The sequence below is a fragment of the Pyxicephalus adspersus genome, chromosome Z (assembly GCF_032062135.1).
Source record: "Pyxicephalus adspersus chromosome Z, UCB_Pads_2.0, whole genome shotgun sequence".
NCBI lineage: Eukaryota > Metazoa > Chordata > Amphibia > Anura > Pyxicephalidae > Pyxicephalus > Pyxicephalus adspersus.
Window position 1 is genome coordinate 42,893,593 of NC_092871.1, and position 27,616 is coordinate 42,921,208.

A 27,616-nucleotide genomic window follows, 5' to 3' on the forward strand; every position below is an offset into this window, starting at 1 on the left:
TAGCCAATTCAATATAAAATTAAATATTAATATTATATTATACTAAATGTTGTGACAGTTCACTTGTAAAGTCATTGTTTAACAACTCTTTTTTGGCAGAATATCCTCAGCTCGATGCGCGATATGGTAAGACACAGGACCTCTGTGTTCATCGCTCACAGGCTGTCTACCATCGTTGATGCAGATGAAATTATAGTGCTGAATAAGGTAAGAAGTACCTAATAAATTGTTTAAGGGGGAACTATAGTCAAAATTACCCTCCCCTTATTATATAAACCTATTTTACATTTAATTACACCATTCATTGATGTATGGAGAAGAGAAGACATGCTTCAAACTACAATGCAAACAAGGCGGGAAAGTTGATAGTAAAAAGACAGTAAAAAAAAATAAAAATAACTAATATAAGGAGAGGGGTTAAAATTAGATTTATTTATATATATATATATATATATATCTGGCCATCAGATTATCTGGCTTACCATTGTGTTCGCACACCAGTAAACATATGTGTCTTTGTTCCTACACACACTCAGGGCATAAAGACTCCAGAATCATACATTGCAGTACATTGAAGTACATTGCAGTTTGGCTGTATAGCCAGTTTTGTGATTATGACACCCTGGCAGGACAGCACACCATAGCTTTGAACCTCCACCACAACCCCCAGCTTTTGTGTTTTACAGTGAAGTAGTAGTATCACATTACTTCTTTTAGTATCTCTGTAAAGACCACCTTCTGTTCTGTTGTAAAACCATTAAATAGTTTTTGTTGGATTAAAAAAAAAAAATATGGGTTAAAAATTGTATTTTTATCATCTGTGAGGTTTATGAACTATAGACATTCAGCAGATCTATATTATAAAAGAAGGTGTCTATAGGTTTCCAATGTGTTATGAGTTAGATGCATTGCTTTAGCAGAAAAGGTGGTAATTATGCAGATGTCTTCTCCCACATCCAATCTGTTTAGTGGCCATTTTTCTCCCTGGTATCCAACTTCTACTGCAAGCAGATGCCCTGGCCCACAGCTCCTTGTTTTATCATGAGCAAAGCTGTGGCTTTCCAGATTTACAGATGTCTCCTTATGTTTTATTACCCCTCTTTGGTCAGCAGTTAGTTTTCTTTCATCATAAAACATAAACTATCCCTTTAGCAGAAAAAAAAAAACAATTACCGTATTTTTCAGACCATAAGACGCACTGGACCATAAGACGCACCAGTTTTTTAGAGAAGGGAAATGAAGAAAAAAATGATTCTGAAACAAATAGTGTCCTAAAATATTTTATGTGCATTAAAAACCAACATCACAGTCATAAACACAAAAAGTGCGTCTTATGGTCCGAAAAATACGGTAGCCCTTGTAAAAAAGACTTTATTCATATATGTCAGACCTGGTCCAGTGTCTGTTTATGAAATCTTCATTTCTGACAAACATCTTGGTGTGTAGTATGCCTGGATACACCACTGTGTTTTGAGTTTAGTGGAACCACAAAGGTTGGCTGTGGAGTTGCATGTACCCAACACACTGTATACAGATTAACTACAATATTTACAATTCAATATTCCTTGAATTTTTACCAGATCAGATTAATACTGTTTCTTCTTCTCCCTACAAGGCTTAAACCTGTATATTTATTTTATTTTCCTGCAAGGATCACTTTAATTCCATATATACTATGTAATCACATGCTGTTGCCTTAAAGTAGTAGTTACATACGAACATCCCACTGTGCATTTATGCAGCCTAACTTCTTTGCGCAGTACTATAATACCTTAACCACCTGGCTGTTAAACCCGACCATGTTCGGGGTAAAAACACTTGCAAAAAGTGTTAAACCCGAACTTTTCCCACCAGGTGGTTAAAAATGTAAACAAACGTTATATTGCAATCCTTCATTTTTTTTGTAAATTATTATTTATAATTATGTATTATATTATAATTTATGATTATAATATAATAAATAAATATAATTATCATACCCGGGAGTTAATCCTAAGAATTACAAGCCCACAATATAAACAAAAATTTCTATGCAAAAAAAATAGGATAGGATTTTATAAAAAGTACATTTTTTTTTTTACATGATTGTGTGTTTCAAACTTTTTTTTATATCCATGATATCTACTAGACCCTTGTTCGGACATATTTCTGTAACTTACAGGTCTACAATTTAAAAAAAAAAAAAAATTCATGAAAAACAGTGTACCGCTTTTGGTACAGAAATCTAGACATCAGTGTAACGCCCAGGTGGTTAAGCGACCCCACAAATGGCATAGCAACTATGCTGATTTCCTCATATGAAGAATGTTTAGCAGTCACAGGCAGTACAGCTTTTCATACTTTGAATCATGATATATCCTTTTGTATTAGTAACTAAGAAGAGCAGACTATTAGTATATAGTGCTAAGCAGAACTCCAGCCTGTCAATTTTCACTGTGCGCACTAGCTCAGTGCATCCTACAACTCACATTAAATTTGTACATGAGAGCTCTAGGTAGTGCTTGCAGAAATCCCCAGAAGATGTTTTGTTTAAACTTCTGGTTATGGGAAGTACCAGGGTATCACCCACATCTAGTGACTGAAATCTCTCTTCCCCTGACTTGTGATGTTGGGTATGGCATTGGTCAATGTTATGCCCATACATATCAAGACTTTACACCCCTTTGCTGCATGACAAGTCTTCTGAGGCAGGTAAGCAGGTAGTTTATGCTTTACTCACAGGAAGTCGTTGCTCTACTGCCCCTTGCCCTCACTAAAAGAATAGCATAAAGAATTAAATACAAGGTATTTTATTGTTTTATTTTGTTTTTGGTCTAAAAAATACAACACATTGATAAGGAAGCAGGGGTGGTAACAAGCCTATCGGTGGTTTGCATACTCAATTAAAAAGTCTTGTATGTTGTTGTGTTGGGAGAAGTAGACTGCAGTATCATTAGTCACAGCAGTTTTGTGACATTTAAGGACTGCTATACAGTGATAACCTTATTTTACAAAGCAGTTTGTTTTTTCGTGCTGCATTCTGCAATTAGAATCTTGCTTGTGCTTGTTTTGTAAAAAGACACAAAGGTCACAGTTGATACAGAACACAAAATATTTATATGAAAGTCAGATTCAAAAGCTTTTATAAGCAGGACTGAGATGCCAGAAGCAACTATTGTGTACCTGGAGTCAGAGTTCACATTTAACTCAAATGGCTTTTCTGCTTCATAGCAACATCAATTTGGTTATATAAAATCCAGGGCTGTGGAGTCGGTAGATAAATGCTTCGAATCTGTACCTCTGTATTTACAGGGTTTCCCATTTTATCTTCACACTTTTGCATTCAAACTTCACAATTTTGCAACCAAACTTCAAAAAAAAATTTAGACCCTCTATTTATTCATAAATCAATAAGTTTGTTAAAAAATCAAATATAACACAATATTTTTACCAAAAAAAATTTCTCAAGAAACATTAATAAAGATATATGAAAAAAAATTGATGGTTTGTCATTTATTATGTTTTTTTAATTTATATCATTATATTCTCTTCGAGAAAGGCTTAGCTATGCTAACAAAATCCTTGATCTCATTGCTAAGGAAGATGGGGAAAAAAAACATCTACTTTCTTGATGAAGTAGGTTTTAACATCTCAATGAGAAGGGGGGAGAATTCCTATTGGGCAAAGGGTGGTGCATGTTGTGGCTGGAATGCATTACAGAAATTATTCAACTTATGTGAGAAATAAAAATGGAACCCTCCACTTTAAGTCACAAGCATGAGCATTTAATCAAGAAGCATTCCTCAATTTTATTGATGAGATTTAGAATGTTTTTAGTGAAAAGAGTGTTCAGCATGCCATCCTAATTATGGCTAATGTCCCCTTTCATAAAACTAGTCAGGTAAAGTGCTTGATTTACAGTAAGGGACACCAACTCCAAACACCAAATCATTTTTACCACCATACTCTCCACTTCCTAATCCTGTTGAAAAAATGTTCTCTAAATGGAAAGAAATAGTAGGAAGAAGTGGGCTAATTAATTCAGGTTCTTAGCATCAATAGTGTATTTTTAACAATAAGTGAGCAGGATTGCTCAAATTTTTATACAAAAAAGTTTAGCTTTTTGCCTAAATACCTAAGAGAAGAAAACGTTAATGATTAATAAATAATTTAATTATTATATATTTGTATTTATTGTTTCTTGAGGAAAACTTTTAATGCAAAAATATTGTGTTATATTTATTTTATATTAAATTTATTGATTTAACAAATAGGGGGTCTGGATTTTTTGTGAAGTTTTGTTGCAAAAGTTTGAAGTTAAAATGAGAAACCCGTAATATGCTAATGCATCTTCCACGTTGATTGAAGGAAGGCAACATACACGCCATTTAACCACGGAACTACTGGCTAGGAAGCTGACGCTCTTCTGTATTGGCCAGTTTAAACAAAAGACAAAAAATGAAAACAATAAAATTGTATTTATTGTTTTTAAGTGGCTATAAAGTAGTAGCATAGCATGCAAAAAAAATCAGCAACAGGAACTTTAGCAGTTTAAAAATATGAACCACAATCTTTGGTAGTTTTAAAACAAAAACAAAGCTTAACTACATAAACAAAAACTGGAAAATCTAACACAGTTTATATATTAAACTTGGAATATAGTTGTAGAGTAGAATAGTTGTTAATTGCAATCCAAAACTAACTCAATGTAGTGTTGTACTAAGAAACAGAATTGCTTCTGCCAGATCCTCTTTCATAGAAGCTCCTAAATCTGATCTCAACATAAATAGCAGCTAACAAGATTTGATTATCCCGTAAGAGATTCTCTCTTTTCTTCATTGAAGATACAATGCCATCAGCTATTAATCCTCCACTTTTGTTCAGGTAATATATCAAGCTCTTCCATTTCAAGAAGAATTTACCAGGTGTTAAATTGATTAGATTGCAATCTCTTGGTGACCGTAAAAGGGTTAGAAAGTAGATTTTCCAGTGCTTTTACTTGTGTCCACTGGCTTTCAGTTAATAAAATATTTTCATTGTCCAGTTTTTCAAGAAAGTCTTATACTTCAAGCAATCACTTCACCATCAGATAAGTTCTTCCCCAGCGTGTTGTTTGATCTGAAATGCCTCCTTTTCGTGCACGTCTTTTCAAAATGGCATCTGTTTTAGGGGCCCTGGCTGCAACAGTTACTTGCATCAATTTGCCAATTAGAGTAGCTGCATGACGATCTTTCAATCCATCTCTTATTGCAAGTTGCAGAGTGTGAACAGCACAACGCATATGTTGAATAGTAGTAGTCTTAGATGATTACTTAGATTTGGATACAATGTTATCCAAAATGTCATTTTTCTCTTTGCTTTCACTTTCTCCATTACTTGCAGAACTGTCTTCCTTTAACCTCCTGGGCGGTTCATTTCTATCCAGATTTATATGTCTAAAAGCAGTACATTGTTTTTCATGAAAATTTATTTTGCAGAATAAAATAATAGTATGAGTATGAAAGAGTTTGAAACACAAAATCATGTCAAAATATTACCGTATTTTTCGGACCATGGGGGAAAAAAAGTGCGTCTTATGGTCCGAAAAATACGGTAAATTAAATAAATTAAATATATAATATACTCATACTATTATATTATACTGTAAAATAAATGTTTATGAAAGACAATGTACTGCTTTTACACATATATCCACTATATTGCATTCAATACAGTTATTTTGTATTGAATGCAATACAAATGGATTTGAATTTCCCACCACGCCCCGCCGGCAACGTCCTCACGTGTGACTCATCGGTGACTCATTGAGTGCAGAGGAAGAAAGAAAACGAAGAGAGGACTCACAAAGAGGACAACGTGGGATGCCAGCAGATCAGGTAAGTAGCTATTTACTTAATACTTCCCATAGGTTTATCTACCCCGAGACTCGGGGTTACCGCTTTTAGCATTTTTTTTTTCTACCCCGAGTCACACTTAGGGTTACCGCCCAGGAGGTTAATGTCTGTCTGTCATTTTCTTCATCTACTTTATTCATTTTCTCAATTGTGCTCAACATATTAGAAGCATTATCTGTCACAATATATAGAATATGTTGCTTTTTAATTTCAAAATCTTCTAGAACATCCTCCACTAACTTCTGAAGATAGTCACTGGTGTGATGTTCCTGGGTGTCCTTCACTCCCAAGGTTCGCGTTATTGTTTTACTATTTTCATCAACAAATCTAACAATAATAGCAAAATAATTGACTCTGTGACGTGTGCATGCATCCATTTTTATGATGACAAAATGTCCCTTCAAACCTTTCGTAATTCTTCTTTTTTACATTTGCCCTTTTCAATTATAAGTTTCCTTTTCCAGAGAAACGCCAATTTTTTTAGCCATTTCTCTATTTAAGCTTACAAAGGCTGGCTGTGAAAAGAAGGATAGAGGTACACTATTCCTTACTACCATTTCAATAATGTGGTTTTTGAATTTTTCTGATGTCATTGTTATGATAACTTTGTCAGATATAAAGAATCTTCTTAGTTGTGTTTGGTCTCCAGTAGATTTCTGAACATTTTTTATCCCAGAACTGGATGGAATATTTTCAATGATATCTTTCTCATTCACAACTTCTAACACTTTAGGATGAAAACGCTAAGTAATCTTTTAAATTTGATGCTCTTGTAGGTGCATTTTTGTTAGACCCACTGAAACTGCTAATTTTTGCATCGTACTGGTTTTCACCATCATCTTCAAGAATATATTGTAACACGTTATGTTTCCCATCACTTGATAATGTAAAGTGCTCATAAACAGCAGACTTTTACGTGTTTGTTGACAGACTTTTTGCCATTGTGATCAGAGTGCCGCTTTCACTAAAATATGAATATAAAATATGTTATACAAACTAGCATATTCTTTGATTTAAATACAAACATACACATAGTCCTGCACTATTGCAAACATACATACAACCCGGCACTATACACACAAATAATCTTTAGCCCTGCACTAAACTTAAGACATAATTTGTCCCATACAGAAAAACATGCACAAACATTTATACTATACACAAAACACAGAGCCCTACATTTTATTAATAAACGTACACACAATATGCACTATACACAAACATTCATACATTCCTGCACCATACACACAAACATACACATAGCCCTGCAGTTTTATCCAGAAACATGCACACAGCTTTCCATCATAGTACACACAAGCAGCCATGCAGTTTTAAAATAAACATGAACACTTACAGTTGAATCCACAAAGCTGTTTCTCCAAGTTCTTCTAAGCTCTTTTAGCAGACAGAGGAAGTTGAGCAGACACTGCTGCCTTTATCTTTGTTTGCTGATCTTCTGCTGAAGACAGGGCCGTGGGAGGCCCGGGGAACACCTAACTAACTTCCTAGTATTACGTGGTGTGCAAAATGAGTTAAAGTTCAGCCCTGGATGGGAGCATATATGGAGAGTGCAGACAGGTCACCTAAACACATCAAGCCATAGCACTCACCTACACCTATATCATTACACTTGTTTATGCTCAAATGAACTTGTTAACCCCCCTAGCGGTATTGCCAAGTGTGACCAAGTGGGTGGATTTAACCTGCAAATAACAGTAATCCCGAGTCACACTCAGGGTAACTTTACACTAAAAAAAAAAAACCCACCTACCTTGCTCCGTTGACGTCCCCCGTCATCCTGCTGGTCTCTGCAGGTCCTGGGGACACGTTCTTCCTCCTCGATCTCCAGCCGGTAAATGCAGCATGATCTTCCGGGTTTTCCGGTGACGTTGGTGCCGGTGGGCGGGAAGTTAAGATAATTTTGTATTGGATTCAATACAATAGCTGTATTGAGTCCAATATAGCAATATTCATATATTATATATATATACAATTTTATATATATATATATATATATATATATATATATATATATATATATATAAAACATAAGGGCAATTCCACATTTTTACCCCACATTTTTGGGAAAATTAATAAAAAAAATAAAAATAAATCACAGAATAAAAAACACTCGCCTCCTCGCAAGGACTTACCCCAGATTTTTGTCTTTTGTTATTTTAAAGTTTATTATTAATTGTATTACATTTATTAAGTTTTGGTGAGTTATGCCTAAGAATTCTATCCAACAATGAAAAATACTTTTCCATACAAAATTCATACCTCTTTTTGCATGGAAATTTGCACGGAAATAGACCTCTAGGGGGGTGAAACACATTATATCTGAAATAAAATGAAAACACTTTCTGTATTGTACATAATCCAGATTACAATAATGTGAATGTCAGGTTGTAAAATTGCTCAGCTGAACTTCACACTAGTAGAAATATAACTATGCACTGGGCTTTTTTTCTTACATCAGAGAAAAACCTAATTATGACTGTTGTTTGTGAAATAGGATATTTGAACTTGATGTATTTTTTTGTTATAATTTAAATTTATCAGGAAGTCAGAATTGGAACATTTTTATCAACTCTTATTCCAGGTACCCAAAATTGTCTCTGACTCCTTTACTCCGACTCCACACACTGCCCTGATAAAATCATTATTTTATTAAACACATCAGCTGTTAAAATCTAATAAAATTATTGTGATGAATGTACGTATTGAATTATCACAGATAGTAAGGATTTTTTTTTATTTTGAAGTTGTAAAAAAATCTTTGGATGCCTGTATCTTTTACATTTTTCTCTCTACACATTTTGCCGCAAATGCTGCTTCTTTGATAGAGTAAGACTGGTTATGGTCTATGATAAGAATAGCAGGAATGGTGGGTACAATCCATACCAAAATGGCAAATCCAAATAAACATCCTAAAACATCAAGGCTTAGGTCTAGTAGAAATAAAATTTGCTTACATATGTCCAGGATAATCAAGGTTTGTTTGTTCTATCCCAAGAGTCACAGACTAGTATGACAGTGATGTATGTTTGCCTTGCCGTTATTTACATATATTACTAGTGGAAAGAGAAGAAAAGATGAACATTAGGGCATAGACAGAGGTCTCCTAGTGTTTATTAAACTTAATTTATGCACTGCATCCTGGGTTTCCCCTATGGGTTTAGCGGCATCGCTTTAAATAACATTGGGGGACAGGATCTTGATGGTACTATTAGTAAGGGACGGGAAGCAGAGCAGTAGCACTTTAAACTGCTTTTAAAAAATTAAACAGCTCTGAGGTTTGTAATGCATCTGTAGTTTATTAAACAAAACCATGTTTATTTTAACATAAATGTCATATACATGACTCATATGGACTTAAATCAGAACGACTGATAGTGGTCACATATTGCTGTTAATTGGTATTTTTATCTGTTAACAGTTTCATTTGACAGTAAGGGCATAAAGCATGTCTTGCCCTTCTAACACCCAAGCCTTGTAGGATATCTATGAGGAAATAGAGTCTTGTATTAGTGACAGGTGAGATCTGTTACCCCCAGTTTTCAATATGTTTCCAAATTACAATTCACATGATCTGCCCGTGAGGGTTGTGATGTGACCACAGAAATCTGATGAGCCTATTTGTGTGCTATGTGGTATAATGCCGGTACATTAGCCCATAGAGGCATTACATCACTATTTTCTCTGTTAGATGTGTGCATAGTGCATCTTGTTAAAGAGCCACATTCCTGCTGTTATACATTGTTTCCTGCTGGCATGGCATTCACACTAACCTCCTAGAAAGACAGCATGATCAGACAGTCAGACACATGGCAGCACTGAAATGGGAAGACAGTGAAATTCCACTGTTCCTTCATTCTCTCCTCATATCTGAGGCATGATTAAACTTCTACCTTTTGTGCAATTGTTTTATCACCACCTCTATATAAAATTCTTTTAGAGCATTATGTTTTTCCTTTGTGTATAGAGATTTGATTTTCAATAGATAGCTTGATTTACTCTGTGATCTTAAAAGGATGCGAGCAAGATGGGTTTGTGTGTGACAAATCTGTTCATCAGTCAAGCACTCCTTGCACTTTGGGGTCTTGAAGCAAAACGTGGTGTGTAAAAAAAAAAAAAAAAAAAACTCTTTATATATATTGGGCACTTGAGTGAGACACAGCCCACCTTTCTTAAGGTCTACCCTTAATATTATAGTAATGTCTAAATAACCCCCCCCCCCCCCTTTACTAGACCCCTCTGTTTAACATTCAACCCACCCACAGTGACAAGCCATTATTTTGGCATAAATTAAATACACTAAATGGAGTATACCAATTCCAACTGACTCCAAGGAAAAAAAAGGTGAGTAAAAAATAATTTATTAACCGAAAATATTCAGGAAAACAATTTTCTAAAAAAAGAAATAGGTGGTGGAAAAGGAGGGTTTCACAAAAACATGACAAAATTTAAAAGGAAAAATATTGCAACAATTTGACAAAGAAAACCCAATCAAACCAAGAACTGAAGACATAAAAACTATAGACAAAAAATGGAAAATGATTCATTTAAAACAAAACTGTTTCCATGAGGCGTACTTAAGTTCACACTTGTATAAGATTCAAAGTTTATACCAGCTGTTATTAAAACATTTATTTCATCTATTACCCTGGATGTATCTTCATAGCCACAACAGGAACAACTAAAACTGCAGACCTAATACTCATATAAAGTGTGTTGGTTTTTTTCCCCCTCCTTTTGCTTTGATTTAAATTGGTAGCACATACAATAAAGCCTACCCTCCAACTTATTTTTGTCCATATAGTTAGGCTACCTACCGTTGGCCCAATATAATGTCATCTGTGTAAAAACACCATTCCCCACTTTTACATGGTACGTTATAGCTGATGGCAGCCATAAAACACAGTTCCTGGGTCTTATTCTTTTTAGTGGGAGAGCTGTACAAGTAAGAAATAAAGCATTTTCATCTGTCACTGGTAGTCTTCCTGGTTTCTTAGCTCTGCAATTAGAAGCTAATCTTCATCTATCTGTACATCAAAAAATCCTTTTTCTCAGTTTGGCACATGTCCTGTTGGCCTAATTTCCCTGAAATAATAAAACAAAGTGACTTTTTTATCCTTACTATTAAAAAGTATTATGTTCCTGGAAGTAATAATGGGGAAATGTATGACAATAGTGTTGCATTGTTATGTGTTCTGTATTATATTTATGCTCTGTTACTAATTTAATTTTTCATGGCAAGAAATGAAAAATTGTTAGGTGAATTGTCAGTATGTGGAGTAAGTACAGAGCTTCACAATCCTAAACCATTTTATTTTTTTGTCAACAACAGTTATTCTTCATGTTTTGGATAAAGCTATTAAAAAAAAAAAAAATTGTCCACCACTATACTCAGCATGTGGACAAATAGGCCAACAAATACTGTATGCTGTCGGTGATAGAGATGTTAGCACATTGTTTCTCAGCTTTACCAATGTGCATTTTCATTTGTCATTGAATTTGACATTAAGTTGTCATATGTTAAATACCTTTGATGCATAAAAAATAATGTTTTCCCGTATTCTGACAGTGATTTCTATTCATCTTCAGGGTAAAGTAGCAGAGAGAGGCACACATTTTGGACTCTTGGCAAACCCCAGCAGCCTTTATTCAGAACTGTGGCACACACAGAGTAACAGGGTCTTAAACAGTCTCAACAACCAGAATTCACAGAAAAGTAGCCAGGAAATGGCCAAAGAGGAGGAACGAAAGAAGCTGCAAGAGGAGATCATTAACAGCGTTAAAGGATGCGGCAACTGTTCCTGCTGATGAAGTGAACATTTTGGACTGAAAACAGAGCTCCTTATCCCATCCATAAATTTTGTTTTTCCCACCTCTTTACCTATTTCTGTAGTTCATAAACATATCTTCTTTTGACTCTTCTTTTCAACCTCCCTCCCTTCAATGATTTTTTATTTGTATATATGTTTGATTCCTTGATAGTGTAACAAATTCTTGCTGGAATTTTTTGAAATATATTTTCTTACAGAGATCGCCTCTGGTAGTCACATTGGACAAAACGTTGCAAATCTGACTGCTGTGTCATTTTGTGCTACCCTGTTTGTTTTTTAACAGTTGGTCCAGTAATTTAATACCTAAAAAATTCTTGCTAATGTACAGTAATTTGCTTTGATAACACTCAAAGAGGGTTGATAAAAGACTTTGTAACTGTTATCCCATAATTATTGGTTTGTTAACCTTATGTTACTTAATAGGAAGTTTACAAAATTTGAATCATGTTTGCCAGGGCAGATCATGGCAGTAGTTATCATTAGGTTCAGATCGCACCAGGGACACTGACTGCATGGAATTTGTACGGCCTTTCCTTGTTTGTAAGGGTTTCATCCCGGTACCTCAGTTTCTTCCCACAGAATACAATATATCAGCAGGTGTCTTGACATTTTATCAGTTTTGCCCTATCATGATTCTGTGTGTAAGAACAGTAGTCTATAAGCCCTCTTTATACCTGGGACTAAAGTAAGTAGGTGTAATTTGTAAAATGTTACAGGAAAATCTAAATTTAGAATTTTAAACCTTACTATTTTCAAATACTTTTAAGATTCAAATGTTTTTCATTTTAATGTCCAATTAAAAAGATATTCAGTCATATAGACATTGTAAAAACAAACTAAAGTTTCATAGTCTTACCACCATTTTCCTGCTTTAGCGGTTATGCACGGCTTCCAAATATGTCTATGCAATTCAAAAACCATAGGAGTTTAGCAGTGATCTCCGTAATCATCATTCTGTTTCAGACAAAATTATGTGGTCAGATATTCCGCTTTCACTTCTTTGCAGTCTTTGTGCTTCTATCCTGCAATCCTACTCATGTTAATGAGTAAATGTGCTCTATTTCTGTTTTCACAGGGGAATGCAAGTCTTGTCACAGATTCTTAGTTACTTTTTTTTTTTTTTTTAAAGTGATTTTTTCCCACCCAAGTCTGGGGTATACTGGATTTTAATTGGCTATAAAAATCTTTGGTAGTTTTCAAATACTTTTAAATAAACAGCAATCCTGACAAACTCTTGCTATCATGACTTCAAGTCTTAATCTTTGACTGTGTTTTAATGAAGGAAAAAAGGCCTACAAGTTTAATTTTGGTCTTATCAGACCAGGAAATCTACTTTAACCTATTTGTTTTGTCTCATCCCTTCTGGCAAACTGCAAATGGGATTTGACTGTGATATTTTTAGCAAAAGCTGTTGTCTTTCCTGAAAAAAAAAGGCTTTTTGGAGCATCCAAGTTGTCCGAGATGATATCTCCATATTTCTGTGGATCTTTACATGAGCTTCAGAATTACAGCATATTCTCCCTGACTAATGCTCTCCAGAATCAATTTGGTTAAGGTCTTTCTCTAAGCACATGTATGTTTTTGTGATGCCCTTCTTAGATTTTATAATGGTTCTCTTGGGGAAAAGCTCAGTAGGCTTTATTTATTTCTAACCCAACCCTGGTTGGCAGTCTTGCAGAACTTATCTGTATGTTTTCCAATGCGGCTTGTTCAGATATTATCTCTGGCAAACCTGAAAAACAAGTGTATTTAGTTTCAGCTCTACACAGATGAACACCATTCTATTAATTACATGGCTTCGGAAAACAGTTGCCTGTACCAGAGGTTCACAGCTAAGGGGTGAATATTTATGCAATGAAGACTTTTTTCATTTTTTTTTTACTTCAATATTTGTACAAGAGTGAAATATAGTCCTGGGTAAAATGATTCTAATTATATACTTGCATAGCATTGTGAGGTGAATACTCATGCAAAGTAATATATGTAGAGAATTGGTCCATCCACTAATCAGGATTTTAAAATATTAAAAAAAAATCTAAAATATTGTTCTTAGGACAATTTAAGCATGTTCATATGCAGAATTTGTGTGTGTTTACAGTTTTTAAAATGAAAATGTGTTACATAACCCTAGCAGATATTATAAAATGTAGATGTGTTTAATAGTAATAGCATACTAATAATAAAAAGAAGTCCTGTAAAATAAAAAAAAAAAGGGGTTTGTGAAAATTTAAAATGAGATCTTTTATTTTTGATATGTGGTAACCGTGCCTGTTCTTGGTATTAAAAAAAAAAAAAAAAAAAAAAAAAAAATCAGGTCCTGTAAATTTCTTGTTCTAGTTTAAATTCCCTGCTCTTTAAGATATCAGTGCCTCAATGATTTGGAACTAAAGGGATATATACCTAGGGTTATAACTGCTACTCCATTATCTATTTGTATTTATTTATTTTATTTTTTTTTTCATTTTTTTTTTTTTTTTTTTGCAGTTGCTAAGTAAAATTTACTTCAATAATCTGATCTAATCTGCATCCACCTTGCCATCAATTGTGACTGAATTCTCTCTGCCACTGTAGCTCCAAGCCAAACAAAACAGTGGAGAACTGCCTCCATGCCTTATGTTAGGGATGGTGTGCTTCTCTTTTAGACTTCAATTGTCAATCGACTGTCAATTCCTTCCCCAAACCTAGAGTTTACATTTAGGATCATAAAGTAACATTTTTGGTTTTTCCAAAAATGTTGAGACTTCTATAGGTGCTGTTGTGGTGCAGGTAAAATTCAATTTCAATTTCTGACCAGAAAAAAAACATATTAAAAATATCATTGTAAGTTTAGTGAACATGTTTCCAGTGTGGGCAATGTACTTTTGTCTTTGTGATCCCGTCATTCTTTTTATTTTGTCCTCTATCTTAATTTTCTCCTGTACCATAATGTTTAGCTGATTGGATACCAATAGTTTGAGTAATGCTGGCCACACATGACATTTTATTTTTTTCGTCACAGAAGACACCGTGGTTGTCTACACCTTACCACCAACCATTAAATACATTAAACATTCTAAAGTATTGACAATATTGTATAATGGATAATATATATCTTTTTTTTTTTTTTTTTATACATTCATGTTTTCCATGCTTTATCTGCTTAAAAGTCTGCAAGTAAAGAGGAGTACCGGATGATTCGGTCAGTAATCCTTTGACATTCTGACTGCTTTAATAGCAACAGCCATTACTGCTGGACTACAAAACTTCGCTTTCCTCCTACCCATTGTCGTTCCTTTATACAAACATACACAATATTCTTTCCTAGAAAGATTGCGGTTGCCTTGACTCTCAAAAGCCTAACTATGTAGTGTGTGTGTGGAGGCGGAGGGCTCAGATGTAATTCTTTGTACAGTATCCCTATATTATTAAGAACAAAGTAAAAAAGTATAACGGGGCATGCTCTGGAGGAGGATTTTTAGTTTGGAGGTCAAATTGGTTTATGCGTTTATAAATACTTTAGGTTGTTTCAGCAAATGGTTGAAAGTGGTTGTTTGGAAATGAAATGGCCAACATTATTCCTGTTGCAGAAATTTCAATATAAACTCATTGTTATGCCAAAGCATAATTTTCGATCTTTGGTAAAATATAAAACCAGACAAATGTGCAGTTTCTTTTAATTATTAAAGCAATTCTGTTTTTTTTTTTCTAGAAGGCATATTGTTTGTTATTTATGCTAAAAAATTAAAATTATATGAATTACATTGTGTCTGCCTTGTTCTGGAATATATACAGTACACAACCTGCTGTTGTCCATCAGAAATGAGGGAGATAACACAGCTGGCATGCAGAAAAGCGCTGTGAATGGGATAATCCATTTCATGTGTAAGAGTCCCTGGCACTCAAATGTCTTCTATCATTGCTGTGAGTCCATATAGCTCTGAGAAACAGAAAATGACCTTAATCATTTTAAGTCATGTAACATACGTCAATGGACTTAAAATGTGATCTCCATCTAAATACAGGTCCTGAATCCTTATTTCCCAGATGACCTGCTGACATCTCTGCTGTCTTCATTCATTCTTCATTTTCTTGATTTGCTGCCTTCTTGTACAAGAATCCTACTCCCCTTGCTAGCTTGTCTTGTTTTGCAAATTGCCTCAAGAAGGGACAAATGAGAGCTATCTGTGTGACTTGTCTCAGTCTCTTACCTTAGTTAATAATGTTTTTTTTGCCTTTTGTACAGACCATTTCTGTTGAAGTTTAGGCTTGGTTAAGACGGGCTAATTTTGGGAAGATTTGAAATTGATAGAATATTTAGTGACCACAAATCACCTTGAAATGCTAAACATATAGAACAATGAATAAAACAAGGAATATTTGTCAAATTGATTTCCAGCTTCTTGGAAAATATTTTTCTGTAGACAATCAATTCTCAGAAATTGAATCGGCACAATGGATCATTTAGCAAGTAGGTTAATTACAGTCTGGAAGATGTGAGATCTGTTTAAATTACAGAGGACTGATAGGGACTAACTCCTAAAATCCTATGAGCCACTAAAAAAACATGGAAAAAGTGTTTGAGTCATTTGTTTAGGTATAATTAAATGTATAAAAAATTCTTAGTAATTTGAAGAATCTATTTAAAAATACACCTGTTCATGGCCGTGTTTAGCAAAACAAACACTTGTGCACTCATTTTTTTTTATTACACCTGTATACTGTATAGATCTTAGAAATGTTTTCATTTTTCGATTGACAATAACCTTGTGAAAATTTAAGAAATCAAAGTAATACAAACATACTTTTTAGGTCCAGCAAGGCTCATTGACAATATTTGCTTGCAATTTTATTTTTTATGGACAAAAAGACAATGAACAAAATAGTTTTTTTTCAGTTTGCCCTATTATTTGTACCATTATAATGACATTTAAACAATTATGGATTTTTTTCAATAATAATGCTACAATGAAAAAATTATATGTTTAAAAAATCTACAGAAAAAAAGGTAATTGAGTTTAAGGGAAAATTAAAAGGTTTGGATGATTAGGGGATTAAACATTTTTATGTGTATGTATATAAAAATAGTTGTTTTGTTTTTTTTCAAACTTCCTTTAACTGCGGACATGCATAGATCCAAGATCACTGACCTGCACAGAAAAAACAATATTATATTGGAAAAATACTTTACTGCATTATATTTCCGAAATATACTTGGATACGAACGCTGACTGTCAGTGTTAAAGGAGCAGCATCAGTCAAAATGACACTCTTGCTGCTAATGTTTTCCCTTGGAGGCCTTGTCACTTTTTTTCAGTGATCCTGCTTTGCTCTACTATCCCACAAGCAGATTAAGCATGGGTACTTTGTGTATCCATTTTGCTGTCCAATAAGGAAGTTCACCATATTTAAATCAACACATAAGGACCATTGGTGTTCATGATCGCAAAGCTTTTGTAATACCATTTTGATATTTTCATATATGTTTTGTGGAGTGACCAATTGGAATTGATACACCGCATTTTCCATTATGCAGTAAAATAGATTTCAAACTTTGAGTGGAACTGTCTGTGAAAAGCTGCTGGTCTTCTGCTCGGTATTCTGGTACTCCCATATGGGCTAGTTATTCCAGGGATGTTACAACAGTACACAAAGTCTCCATCTTCACTGAAATATGGTAGGAGCGTCACCTCTCTTGTCTTATAAACTGTGTTTTTTTAACTTCCAGTCTCATACAGTTCTTTTCTTTTAGCCTGGATGCTAAAGGTTCAGATGCTTGTTTTGACAGGCTTAGGTCATGTATTAACCCACCTAGCGGTATTCCCGAGTGTGACTCGGGGTGGGAAAAATTGCCAAAAGCAGTAATCCCGAGTCACACTCGGGGTACCTTTGGGGGACCCCCTTACCTTATCCCCGTGCTCCAGCGGCGATCTCACAATCCCGCTGTGACGGCGAGGCGCTTCTCCGTCGGGGGGCATGGCCGGGCGGGAAATTTAAAAGCAGATTACCGAGTAATCTGCTTTTAAATACTGCCCGGGTCCCCACCACCCCGATGCACGCATCTGCAGTTAGATGCGATGCACCATGCAGGATTTCTGCTTGGTGCATTGCATCTAACTGCAGATGCGATCACCAACAGTAAATCCAGAGGGTGATATCATTAAACACTTCCTTCATATTCACTTCTACTGCTAACTCCTGGATTACACTCCAAACCCTGTATATCCTCCATGTCGGATACAGGAATATCAGGGAGTGGGCTGAACACTGGTATGGGAACATCAGCACCATGCGGCACAGGTCGTCTTGCTGATTCCAAATCAGGGTACTCCCACTTGTTTTTCTTGTAACGATTGAAACCTTTCACATTCACAGCACAAAAATAACATTCATGATGATTTTTGGGCTCTCGCCATACCACAGGTACACCAAATTTCAAATTTTTCAGTTTTCCATTTTTTTACTTATGAAGACACAAGTTTTGCATACCATATTGGGAGCCCAATACTTATCTTGGCCCCCAGTTTAATACCAAAATATGCAACATGCTTGTTTCACAAATTCTTTATTGTTTCTTCTCTGGTTTTGCTGAGAATATTCACCACAAATGTAGCAAAATACGTTGGGGTCATTTAAACAACTTCTTCTTGAGAAAAAAAAGAATATGTATGAAAAAAAGAAGGCAAATAAAGGTTTAATGAAAATAATTCTACATTCAATACAAAAAAATCAAAACAGTGTAAAAAAGATTGATAATAATATACCGTGTTAACATTTGTTGTTGGTAAAATTGGCTACTCCGATTCCTGTATCACAAGAACTAGAGCCAATTCAATAAAACTGATGTCATTTCTGGATTCAGCAGACCTGAAATACGCTAAATAAAATTAAAAATCCTTTGGCAGGTGAAAAAAAAATTTTTTTGTTAAACTGTGTGATTTTTGTCCAGATGCGGGGATATAAATAGCTATAGATAGATGAGAGCTAAAGTGGTTAAAGTGTAGTTTACACTTTAAAAAAATGCAATGGACTCCCCCTTATAAAAATCACCAATATACATTCAAATACTTCCAAGTTCCTGTTCTGGGTGGGCAGTTTTGATATCCTGTGATGATACTGCAGTGCTGTTTAAAAAATCCATGCTTTCAAGGTCAAGCTTGTGTTCTGGTTAGATGTGTAAGTTTTTGCAGGATGCTGGATTTTCACACTAAAATAAAAGGATATCAATAAGAATTAGGCCTTTGTCATTGGTCTGAATTTATACTTCTTGTTTTGATGAGGAATGGAGTCTAATTTAATTTTTTCCCCAAAGGACTGTTTTGCTTTTAGTTGGGACAGTCAACCACTGTCCAAAGAGAAAAAAGTAATACAATAAACACAAAGTAAAAGTGCTTTAGTGTCCTTATTTCTCTACTTTCTTTATAGATGGTGCTTTTATGAGTCTCCAGTAAGTCTGTAAAAAATTTTCTGAGAGATGCAATTTATGTGCTTGAAATGTTTTGGTTGCATGTCCTGTGTGGGGCTAATGGATTTTGGAGTTGTAATAAAACTTTGATGTTTTACAGCAAGCACTTTTCCTTTTCTGCTGCTAACATTTCCTAACATAGTTGAAGTACTGAGAACTTATAGAAAAGTAGTCATAATTGTACTTTGTTGCTACTGGGAAATGTTGTTGGGAGTTTTTCTGTTAAATATATGACAAGGACCTCTAGAATATTTCAAATAAAATATAATTATTCTAAAATGTTGTGTGTAAAGTTAATATTATACCACCATGCATTCAGTATAAGTTGAGTTTTTGACTCCTATTAAAGTTAATTAAGGCAGTCAAACAATGTGTTGGTAACTTGTTTCTGCTTCTGGTCCCCACCCATGGTGGTAGTTTTGAGCAAAGAAGTGCAACTCTTGTATGTGTTGACTTGCCAGTGATCAATAAAGCATGGCGTCAATGTGCAATGTGTTTGTATCTCAACAAAGCTTATTTGGCTATGCAAATTAGTCTTTAAAGCTGTCCTATCATGACATTTTTGTTATATAAAAACTTTGTTATAAAAAAAAAAAATATCATTTTTTTTTTGTCAGAAGGGGAGGACACCCAATCTTCTTCCTTCCTCATCATTGCGGCTGTAAAGACTGAATGGAAAACCCAGAGCATCCTGTAATACATACTCCTCACTTCAGGAGGCTTTGGGCTGCCACTTCCATGTGTAGAAGAAGGTGTTTTACCTTTGATGTACAAAAGAAAAAATGTTTAACACCTGTTTACATTTTTGGAAGGAAATGATCTTGCACCTGCGCAGTGGGAAAGAAGAAGATATCTGTGCCCACTGGTTCCTCTGTGCTGGGAAGAAAAAAATGTAGGATGGCATGGCACTAAATAGAATCTAATTGCAGAGGGCTCTGCCAAAGGTGTCTTTTTTATCATTGAAAGTATCATTGAAATGTCCTATAGTGTAAAAACATTTTTCCCCCTTCCCTATTTAAAATAAGTTTGCTTAAATCAGGCATAATCTATCACACTTTTCATATTAAGCTTTTATAAGCCTTAATTGGAAATTCATTCTTTTTTTCCTTTTTTTTCAAAGCTTGATAAATAGGCCACCTTTTCACAGAAGGTAATACTCGCGGTGATCCTACGCTGTACATGCACATATACTTAATCTCTCACATATTATGTTTGTTCATTGCCTGCTGCAAAGTGATTTAGGAGGCCATGACCCTGATGCATCAAGCTTGCAACAACACCAGGGTAACCACTCAAGCCATATTTGTTAATACTGCTGCAAGAGGCACTTTGGCTTTCATAAAGCTGCAGCTTGATATATTTGACATATTCTAACACATGTTCTTTTTATCAAATTTCCATGTGAGCTTTGAAAACATGAAGATAACCTCAATTATAATTTCTTAGTCATTTAGGGCTTGCACGTATTGGAATTGATTTGTGGCCTAGTGTGCATTAGGTATAATGCATTTCTGTTTTTTTTAAATACTTTCAGAAAACATCTGGTTTGAATAGAAATGTGGGCTCTTTTAGTTTGATGTTCAATGTGTGTTCATGTATTACCATATGACTATGTTTTCCTGAATACATGAGTTTTGAATAAGATTTGTTTGTTCTTAGCTGGCTAGATTATATCATTAGCTGACCAATCACATATGCAGAAAGCATTAACAAACACCTTGGCCTCAGCTTTGTCAGATCATTTAAAAACAAGCCATGACATCAGAAAAACTAAAGATCCTGCTTGACATTAAATAATTGTTGCCTATTCATGGATGTAGCAGCCACCCCCACCTTTCAAATCACAGGAAAAGGTTCTTCTTTTACCCAAAATAATGTCTCTCTGGGTACCTGTGTCCCTGCCTGTGGGGAGTTTAAATTACTTCTTAATGCCTTACAGCTAATTTCTATACCACAGCTGTCCTGCTTTTGCATCCAAATTTGTTCATCCCTATCGATTATTGACACAATATTGTGTACTTGAAATATTCATGACCTGGTTACGTAACACATTATTGTGCATTATCATATCTGGATCTGAAAATCCAGTCAAATAGGCAGCTACGTTTAGATAAAATCTTATGGGTTTTGCATTCAAATACAAGTAAAAGAGAATGTAAAACCCACTTGCAGAATGTCAGAAGGAGGTCAAGTTTAGTTCAAATGCACCAATTCTGAATGAACGCAGAAGCATCAAACTGATGCCATTGACACAAGCCCAAAGCCCTTATGCTTGCCATATCTATGACAATTTGAACTACTGTTTTCAAAAATAGATCAAGACAACTTAACAACAAAACTTTTTATTTAAAAAATTATGTGCCAATTCTAGAAATTGATGTATGTAACTAATTCATCAAGGCTGATTCATTATCGGAAGAAGCTTAATATATTTAAATTAGCACATGGATCAACCTAAGTTACATACTACTCATATATGTATCAATTCTTCTAATTTACTTTTACTGTCATTTCAAAGCACTGGATAGCTCCCCCTAAAACACAGTAGTATAACAATACCATTAATTAGCAGATGGTGGTTAGTTTTTCATCATGGCAGACCACTAACAGTCTCCTAAACAATGTCAGGAGGACAGCTATGCACTGTAGACTGGCTCAATTCAGTAAGGGTCCCTACAAATTTTTGATGTTCATCACCTGAAACCTTTATTCAGGATCATCTTGGTCAATTAAAATCGAGGGTGAATGTACCCTAAATGAACTGAGACAGTAATATAGTCTTGAAAAAGGCAGTTTGGAGATTCATTGAACCTGTACTGAAAATTTCTTGGTATCCTCAAATACAGATAGGTGTAAAACCTGCTTAATAGGTGCAGATCTCTCTCCAAAAACTAAGGGATTCACAAGATCTACCTCTCCTTGCAGCAGATGTAGCCTTACCATCCTTGGATTTATTGTCCAAACTGTACTTCAAATGCGGGCATACCCATTAAAGAACAAATATGTTTTTAGTATTCAAAATGGCACTAATTGTGACTTACTGTGGGGGTTTTGAAGCATATTTGATGTTTTTATGATTTTGCTGTAAAATGTTTTATGCTCTGTTATAAATGTATGAAATGCTTGCACTGAACTGTGTTATGTAATTCTTCAGCAAGTCTGGGACCAAGCTGCCACTTCCATAAAGAAGTTGTGGGATACCATCTAGGTAAGTTCTTGGTTCTTAGTTTTGTTTTTAAAAATACACTCTGATACAATTGTTTCCTTTACATTATATTGCTTTATAATATAGACACCAAGCAAAGGTTGTGGAACAACAAAAATAAATGTGTAAATTGCTCACAGGTAGGCCATAAGTTGTTGAAAAGAAAAATGAGAATATAAAATATTTGCAATATAAATGGTGATCGCTGTAGTCTCAAACATTGCTGAGTTGCAGAGAATGGTTTAAGAAAAAGGAAAGCTTAGACTCAGTGAAAATGCTGGTAGTGACCAACAACTTGTTAATGAAAAAAGTCAGAGAAAATTGGCCACTAAAGGTCTAACTATAGGTATAAACTACTCAGCCAATCTTTAAAATAATTGGTGTGCCAAAGAATGTCTCAGAATATACAATAGAATATACCCCCCCTAGCAGTCTGATTATGTCAGAGTTTCTGTGCAAAAAGTGGTACAATTTTATGCATGGAAATTTGTTGTTTACTATTGTGGGCTTGTAATTCTTAGGAATTATACCTGGTTATGATAGTTATATTAATTAATTATATTAAAATCATAAATTATAATATAATAAATAATTATAAATAATAATGAAATATTAGACCACAACAATGTAATTTAAAAAAAAACAAATTTATCAAAACATTTTCACTGAAATTTGTCCAAACAAGGGTGCAATATTATTGATAAATAATATAAATTAAATGTAGATTTTAGAAAAAAAAAAGTTACATTTCTAGTAGACATCCCGAGTGTGGTATATTTTGAAGCAGGGTGCTGCACAAAGTCCAACATCACAGTCAGGACAGTAGAACCTTCTCTGCATTTTTTCCTTCCTCTGTCATCGGTCTTTGAGCAGCAACCCAAGCACATCCATGTAGGTGCCGCCTTTTTCTGGGTTGGTGGGATGTATTCAGTGAAGTGATGACTGGTCAGGCATTCTGGGTTTACAACGGCAACAGCACGACATCCAGATCGTGCTATATCCCTCAATGTTCAAGGGCTAAACTCCCCTACCAAAAGGAGAAAAGCGTTTAATTATTATTCCACTTTGAAAGCTCATATTGTGAGCCTACAAGAAACTCGTTTTTCAGTCTCTTCTAGAGCAAAGTATGTCCACAAATCCTACACTCATATTTACCAGGCTTATTGTACAGAAAAGAAGAGAGGGGTCATGACTGCTTTTCATCGCTCTCTTACTTGTTTGTTGCGACTTGGAAATTGCAGACCCTACTGGGTGATATTTAATATTGCAGGGCAGATTATATGATGTTGACCTCACAATATTTAACTATTATGTCCCTAATTCCCATCAATAGTGTTTTTTACGCATCTCTTCTCTCTCATAGAGAAGTGATTCCAATTTAGTTATTGAACCTAGAATAGATCATTCTCCTATACCACGGTCGGGCTCCTCCCCCACAACATATGGGACGCCCTCTAATTTCTCGGAATTGTTAACAACTTATCAATGGTTAGATGCTTGGAGGAAATTAAACCCCACTGTGAAAGATTACTCTTTTTATTCAGCAACTCACGGTAGCCTAACAAGAATAGATCATATATTTGTACAACAGCAATTTCTACCTTAAATTTTTAAATCAAGAATTTTGTCAACTCCGTGGTCCGACCATTCTCCGATAATTTTTCAGTGCCACTCGTTACTCCCTAAATCACACATATTTAACTGGCATCCTAATGAAGCTTTACTCTCCTCCCCTGAAATATTTGGGGAGGCTGAGCAAGCCTTACTGCAGTTTTTCACTGTAAACACTCAGTTTTGTCTTCTATTACGCTATGGGATGCCCATAAGGCTACAATCTGGTGAGTCTTTATTCAACTGGCTGCTCGTCAGAAAAAGACTAGAAATCAAAATTGAGGAACTGACTAAAGTTGTGGAACAGTTAGGTAATAAGTTAAAGGCTAACCCGTCCACTCATTTGTATAGGGACCTTCATCGAGCGTGCATGGAAAACAAATACGCTGGTCTAGGAGGAACTATTACGCAGGAACTAACATACCTGGCCCTTTGCTGGCCAAAGTCCTTTCACCCAAACAGAACCTTTCAGACCCTATAAAACTGAGGAAATCTAATGGTCATATTACAGACAATCCTGAAAATATCTGTTCTATGTTTACAGAAGTACTTTCTAAAGTTTATAGTTCAGGAGGGTCATTTAATTCTGTGAAGGCGGATGAGTTGTTTGCGGATCTTCACCTCCCTGTATTAACAGAGGTTTTGGTGGAGTCCATGGAGGCAGAAATTAGTGAAGGAGAAGTCTTGCAAGGGAATAAAAAAAATTAAAATTTTCAAAATCACCTGGCCCAGATGGGTTCTCAGCTTTATATTACAAGGTTTATAAAATCTTAGCTCCCAAATTAGTTGATATGTTTAATTACCTGAGAACGCACCCGGATTACCCAATGTCTTCTTCATTGGCTCACATTGTGATGATACTAAAACCTGGTAAAGACTCTTATGACCCCCATTGATATCGGGCTAATTCGCTTTTGAATGTCCATAATAAAATTCTAACCAAAGTATTGGCCACCAGACTTATTACATTTCTTGAGAACTTGATTCATAAGGACCAAGTTGGTTTTGTCCCAGGCAGACAAGCTTCTGACAGCACTAGGAAAATTATTAGTCTCATCTACTGTGTGCACAAAGATCGAATCCCTAGTATGCTTTTAGCTTTAGACATTCAAAAATATTTTGACTCGATCTCCTGGGACTATCTCTTTTACATTTTGCAAAAATTGGGTTTCTGTCAAAGTTTTATGGCATAGTGACAAGAATTATATCTAAGCCCACAGCGAAAATTCGCTATACTTCCTATTATTCAGAGCCTTTCCCCAAAAACCGAGGGACTAGGCAGGGGTGCCAGTTGTCACCTATTTTATTTATTTTACCAACTGAACCTCTAGCTTGTTTGATCAGGCACCATCCCTGTATTCATGGCATCCTCATTGCAAACTCTATCTTCAAAGTGAGTTTATTTGCTGATGACCTTCTGATAACTATTACCCAGCCAAGAATCTCATTTCCCAATTTAATGAACCTCCTTAAGCGGTTCGCCACTGTTTCAGGTTTACTGGTTAATTAGCAAAAATCTGAAGCTTTAAATCTTACTCTCCCTGATGTACAACTTTACAGGAACAGTTCTATTTTAGGTGGATGCCCAACCATTTAGACTGCTTGGGTAATAAATTAACCTCCTCATTTTCAAAACTTTTTGCTGCTAATTACCCCCCTCTTATTTGCTGCACTTGGGAAATTATTGCAAAAATGGAGTTCTCATCCTATCTCCTGGATTAGCAGGAATAATTCGGTCAAAATGACGATTTTTCTGAAACTGCTCTATTTTTTTAGAACACTCCCAGTGTCAGTCCCCTCGCCAGTAATAAAGGCATTTCAGCGCAAGATTTTCTTCCTTTATTTGGAACAACAAAATAATTAGACCTGGCACTATGTTATCCCAAAAAAAAACCTTTATATTCTGAAATACTATCAGGCGGCTCAAATTATCCCCATAACCTCTCTTTTTGCTGGTCTTTGAGCGCCGTCCTGGGTATCTCTGGAAGCCTCCCTAATATCCCCAATAGCAGTGAGTTCGCTTCCATGGCTTCCCCTGAAGTTGCATCCATCCTTTATAAGTGTCCATTAGGTATAAGGTATTTGGCAGGTCTCATGTCCCCACATTTACCACTTCTCCCAGTGCAGCGAAACCCACTTTTTAAGTACGGGACGGTTTACTCTCTTTTGGGGAGGCTCTCCATTATTAGCTGGAGACTCACTGAGCACCAAAAAGTGAATTGTTTCGATTTATCCAGTTAAGGCATTGGATAAAGTCTTTGATATCTGGGGTGAATCTCTCTAATAGGCTGACATCCTTTGAGCATATCTGTTTGAGAACTCTGTCGGTAGCTGATTTCTATAGTCTATTCCCAATTGTCCAAAATCTCTCGGGCTTCCAAACATGTTTACAAAATACAATGGGAAAGGGACCTAAAGGGCACTAGAACAGATGAAGAATGGTTCTGCACATGGGCGGGAATAGCCAGCTGCTCCATAAATGTCCTTACCTTAGAGTCCGCCTTTAAGGTGATGAAGAGATGGTATATGGTACCTTCCAAAATTAAGTATATCTCCCCATCAGTGTCTCAATTAAGTTTCAGGGGATGTCATGACCCAGGCACCGACTACCATATCGGTTGACAATACGTTTCCTAATGAAAAACTTTCCAGTATCCTGACTGTCTCCTGTAGGGGACTGCCTTTATCTTTCTGTTTGCTGAGTTGTAACTTTGTAAATTGCAAATAAATTTGTTGAAGTGTTTCCTGCCCCTGATAGTGGCCTTAGAAACCCCATTAGAGATCACTTAGGAAATGCAGGAAGTACAGGGACAGAAATGAGAACATGTGCTCAGCCAGGGTAGGTGCCTGCATCCCTTCCAGAACACACTGCCTGCTGTGTCTGTGTGTAGTGCAGTATTATATCATTACCCTCTGTAATAATGGGGTATATGTGATATCTTATCAGAGATCACTTTGGGAAATCCCTACTGTCAGTGTATCAGCTATATACACAAGTATATATTTGCTCTGCCCTTTCAGTTATCTTTGCTGATCTGCACCCTCTGTCTAGTTACATCTAGCATAGGTTAGGCATCCGATGGCCCATAGGTAGCAGAGGTCCGGTTGCATTGGCAGATTAGTGTGATTGCTAGGATCTAAGTGGTAGCGCAGATAGATTGTTCCTGAACTCCAGAGACTTTGCCTACATCCCTGCAATCCAGGAACACAGCATACACAGCCCAATTGTCGGTTGGAGGATCACCTTGCCGCTGTTTTCAGGATCATCCCATCAGGACATCTTTCCTACAATCAACTCCAGAGGCCTCTGCAACTCATCCTGATACTGATCATTACTGGAGGTATTTGTGGTTATAGACTGTATATATACCCGGGTATATCTGTGCACAATTCCCCTCAGGACTCTGCTCTGTGCTTGATATGTGTAATTGATGTTTATGGATTGTAAATATTGGTATTACTGTTTTGAGATATAAAGCTTACAAATACTCCAACCTGTGTGTTCATTTAGCTTTAATGGTTAATGTTGTATGCTGGGTGTAGTGGTTCCTCAGGTGCTGTTTATTATTACTGTTATTATTTCTGGGTAACGTCCCAGGAAGGGAGCCCTTCTGCTAATAGAGACCCTGTCCTGGGT

The 27,616-nt window shown here is 35.6% G+C and overlaps 1 protein-coding gene across 1 annotated transcript in view; it reads left to right on the top strand.

Annotated features, from left to right (window-relative positions):
- ABCB7 (ATP binding cassette subfamily B member 7) overlaps positions 1–15,460 on the top strand; it is a 74,669-nt gene extending 59,209 nt beyond the window's left edge. Inside the window, exons 15-16 of the mRNA XM_072431903.1 lie at positions 100–207; positions 11,481–15,460. Coding sequence (XP_072288004.1) covers positions 100–207; positions 11,481–11,699 — 327 coding nt within the window. The 3' untranslated portion in view covers positions 11,700–15,460. The remainder of the gene's footprint in view (positions 1–99; positions 208–11,480) is intronic.
- The last annotated feature ends 12,156 nt before the right edge of the window (positions 15,461–27,616 follow it).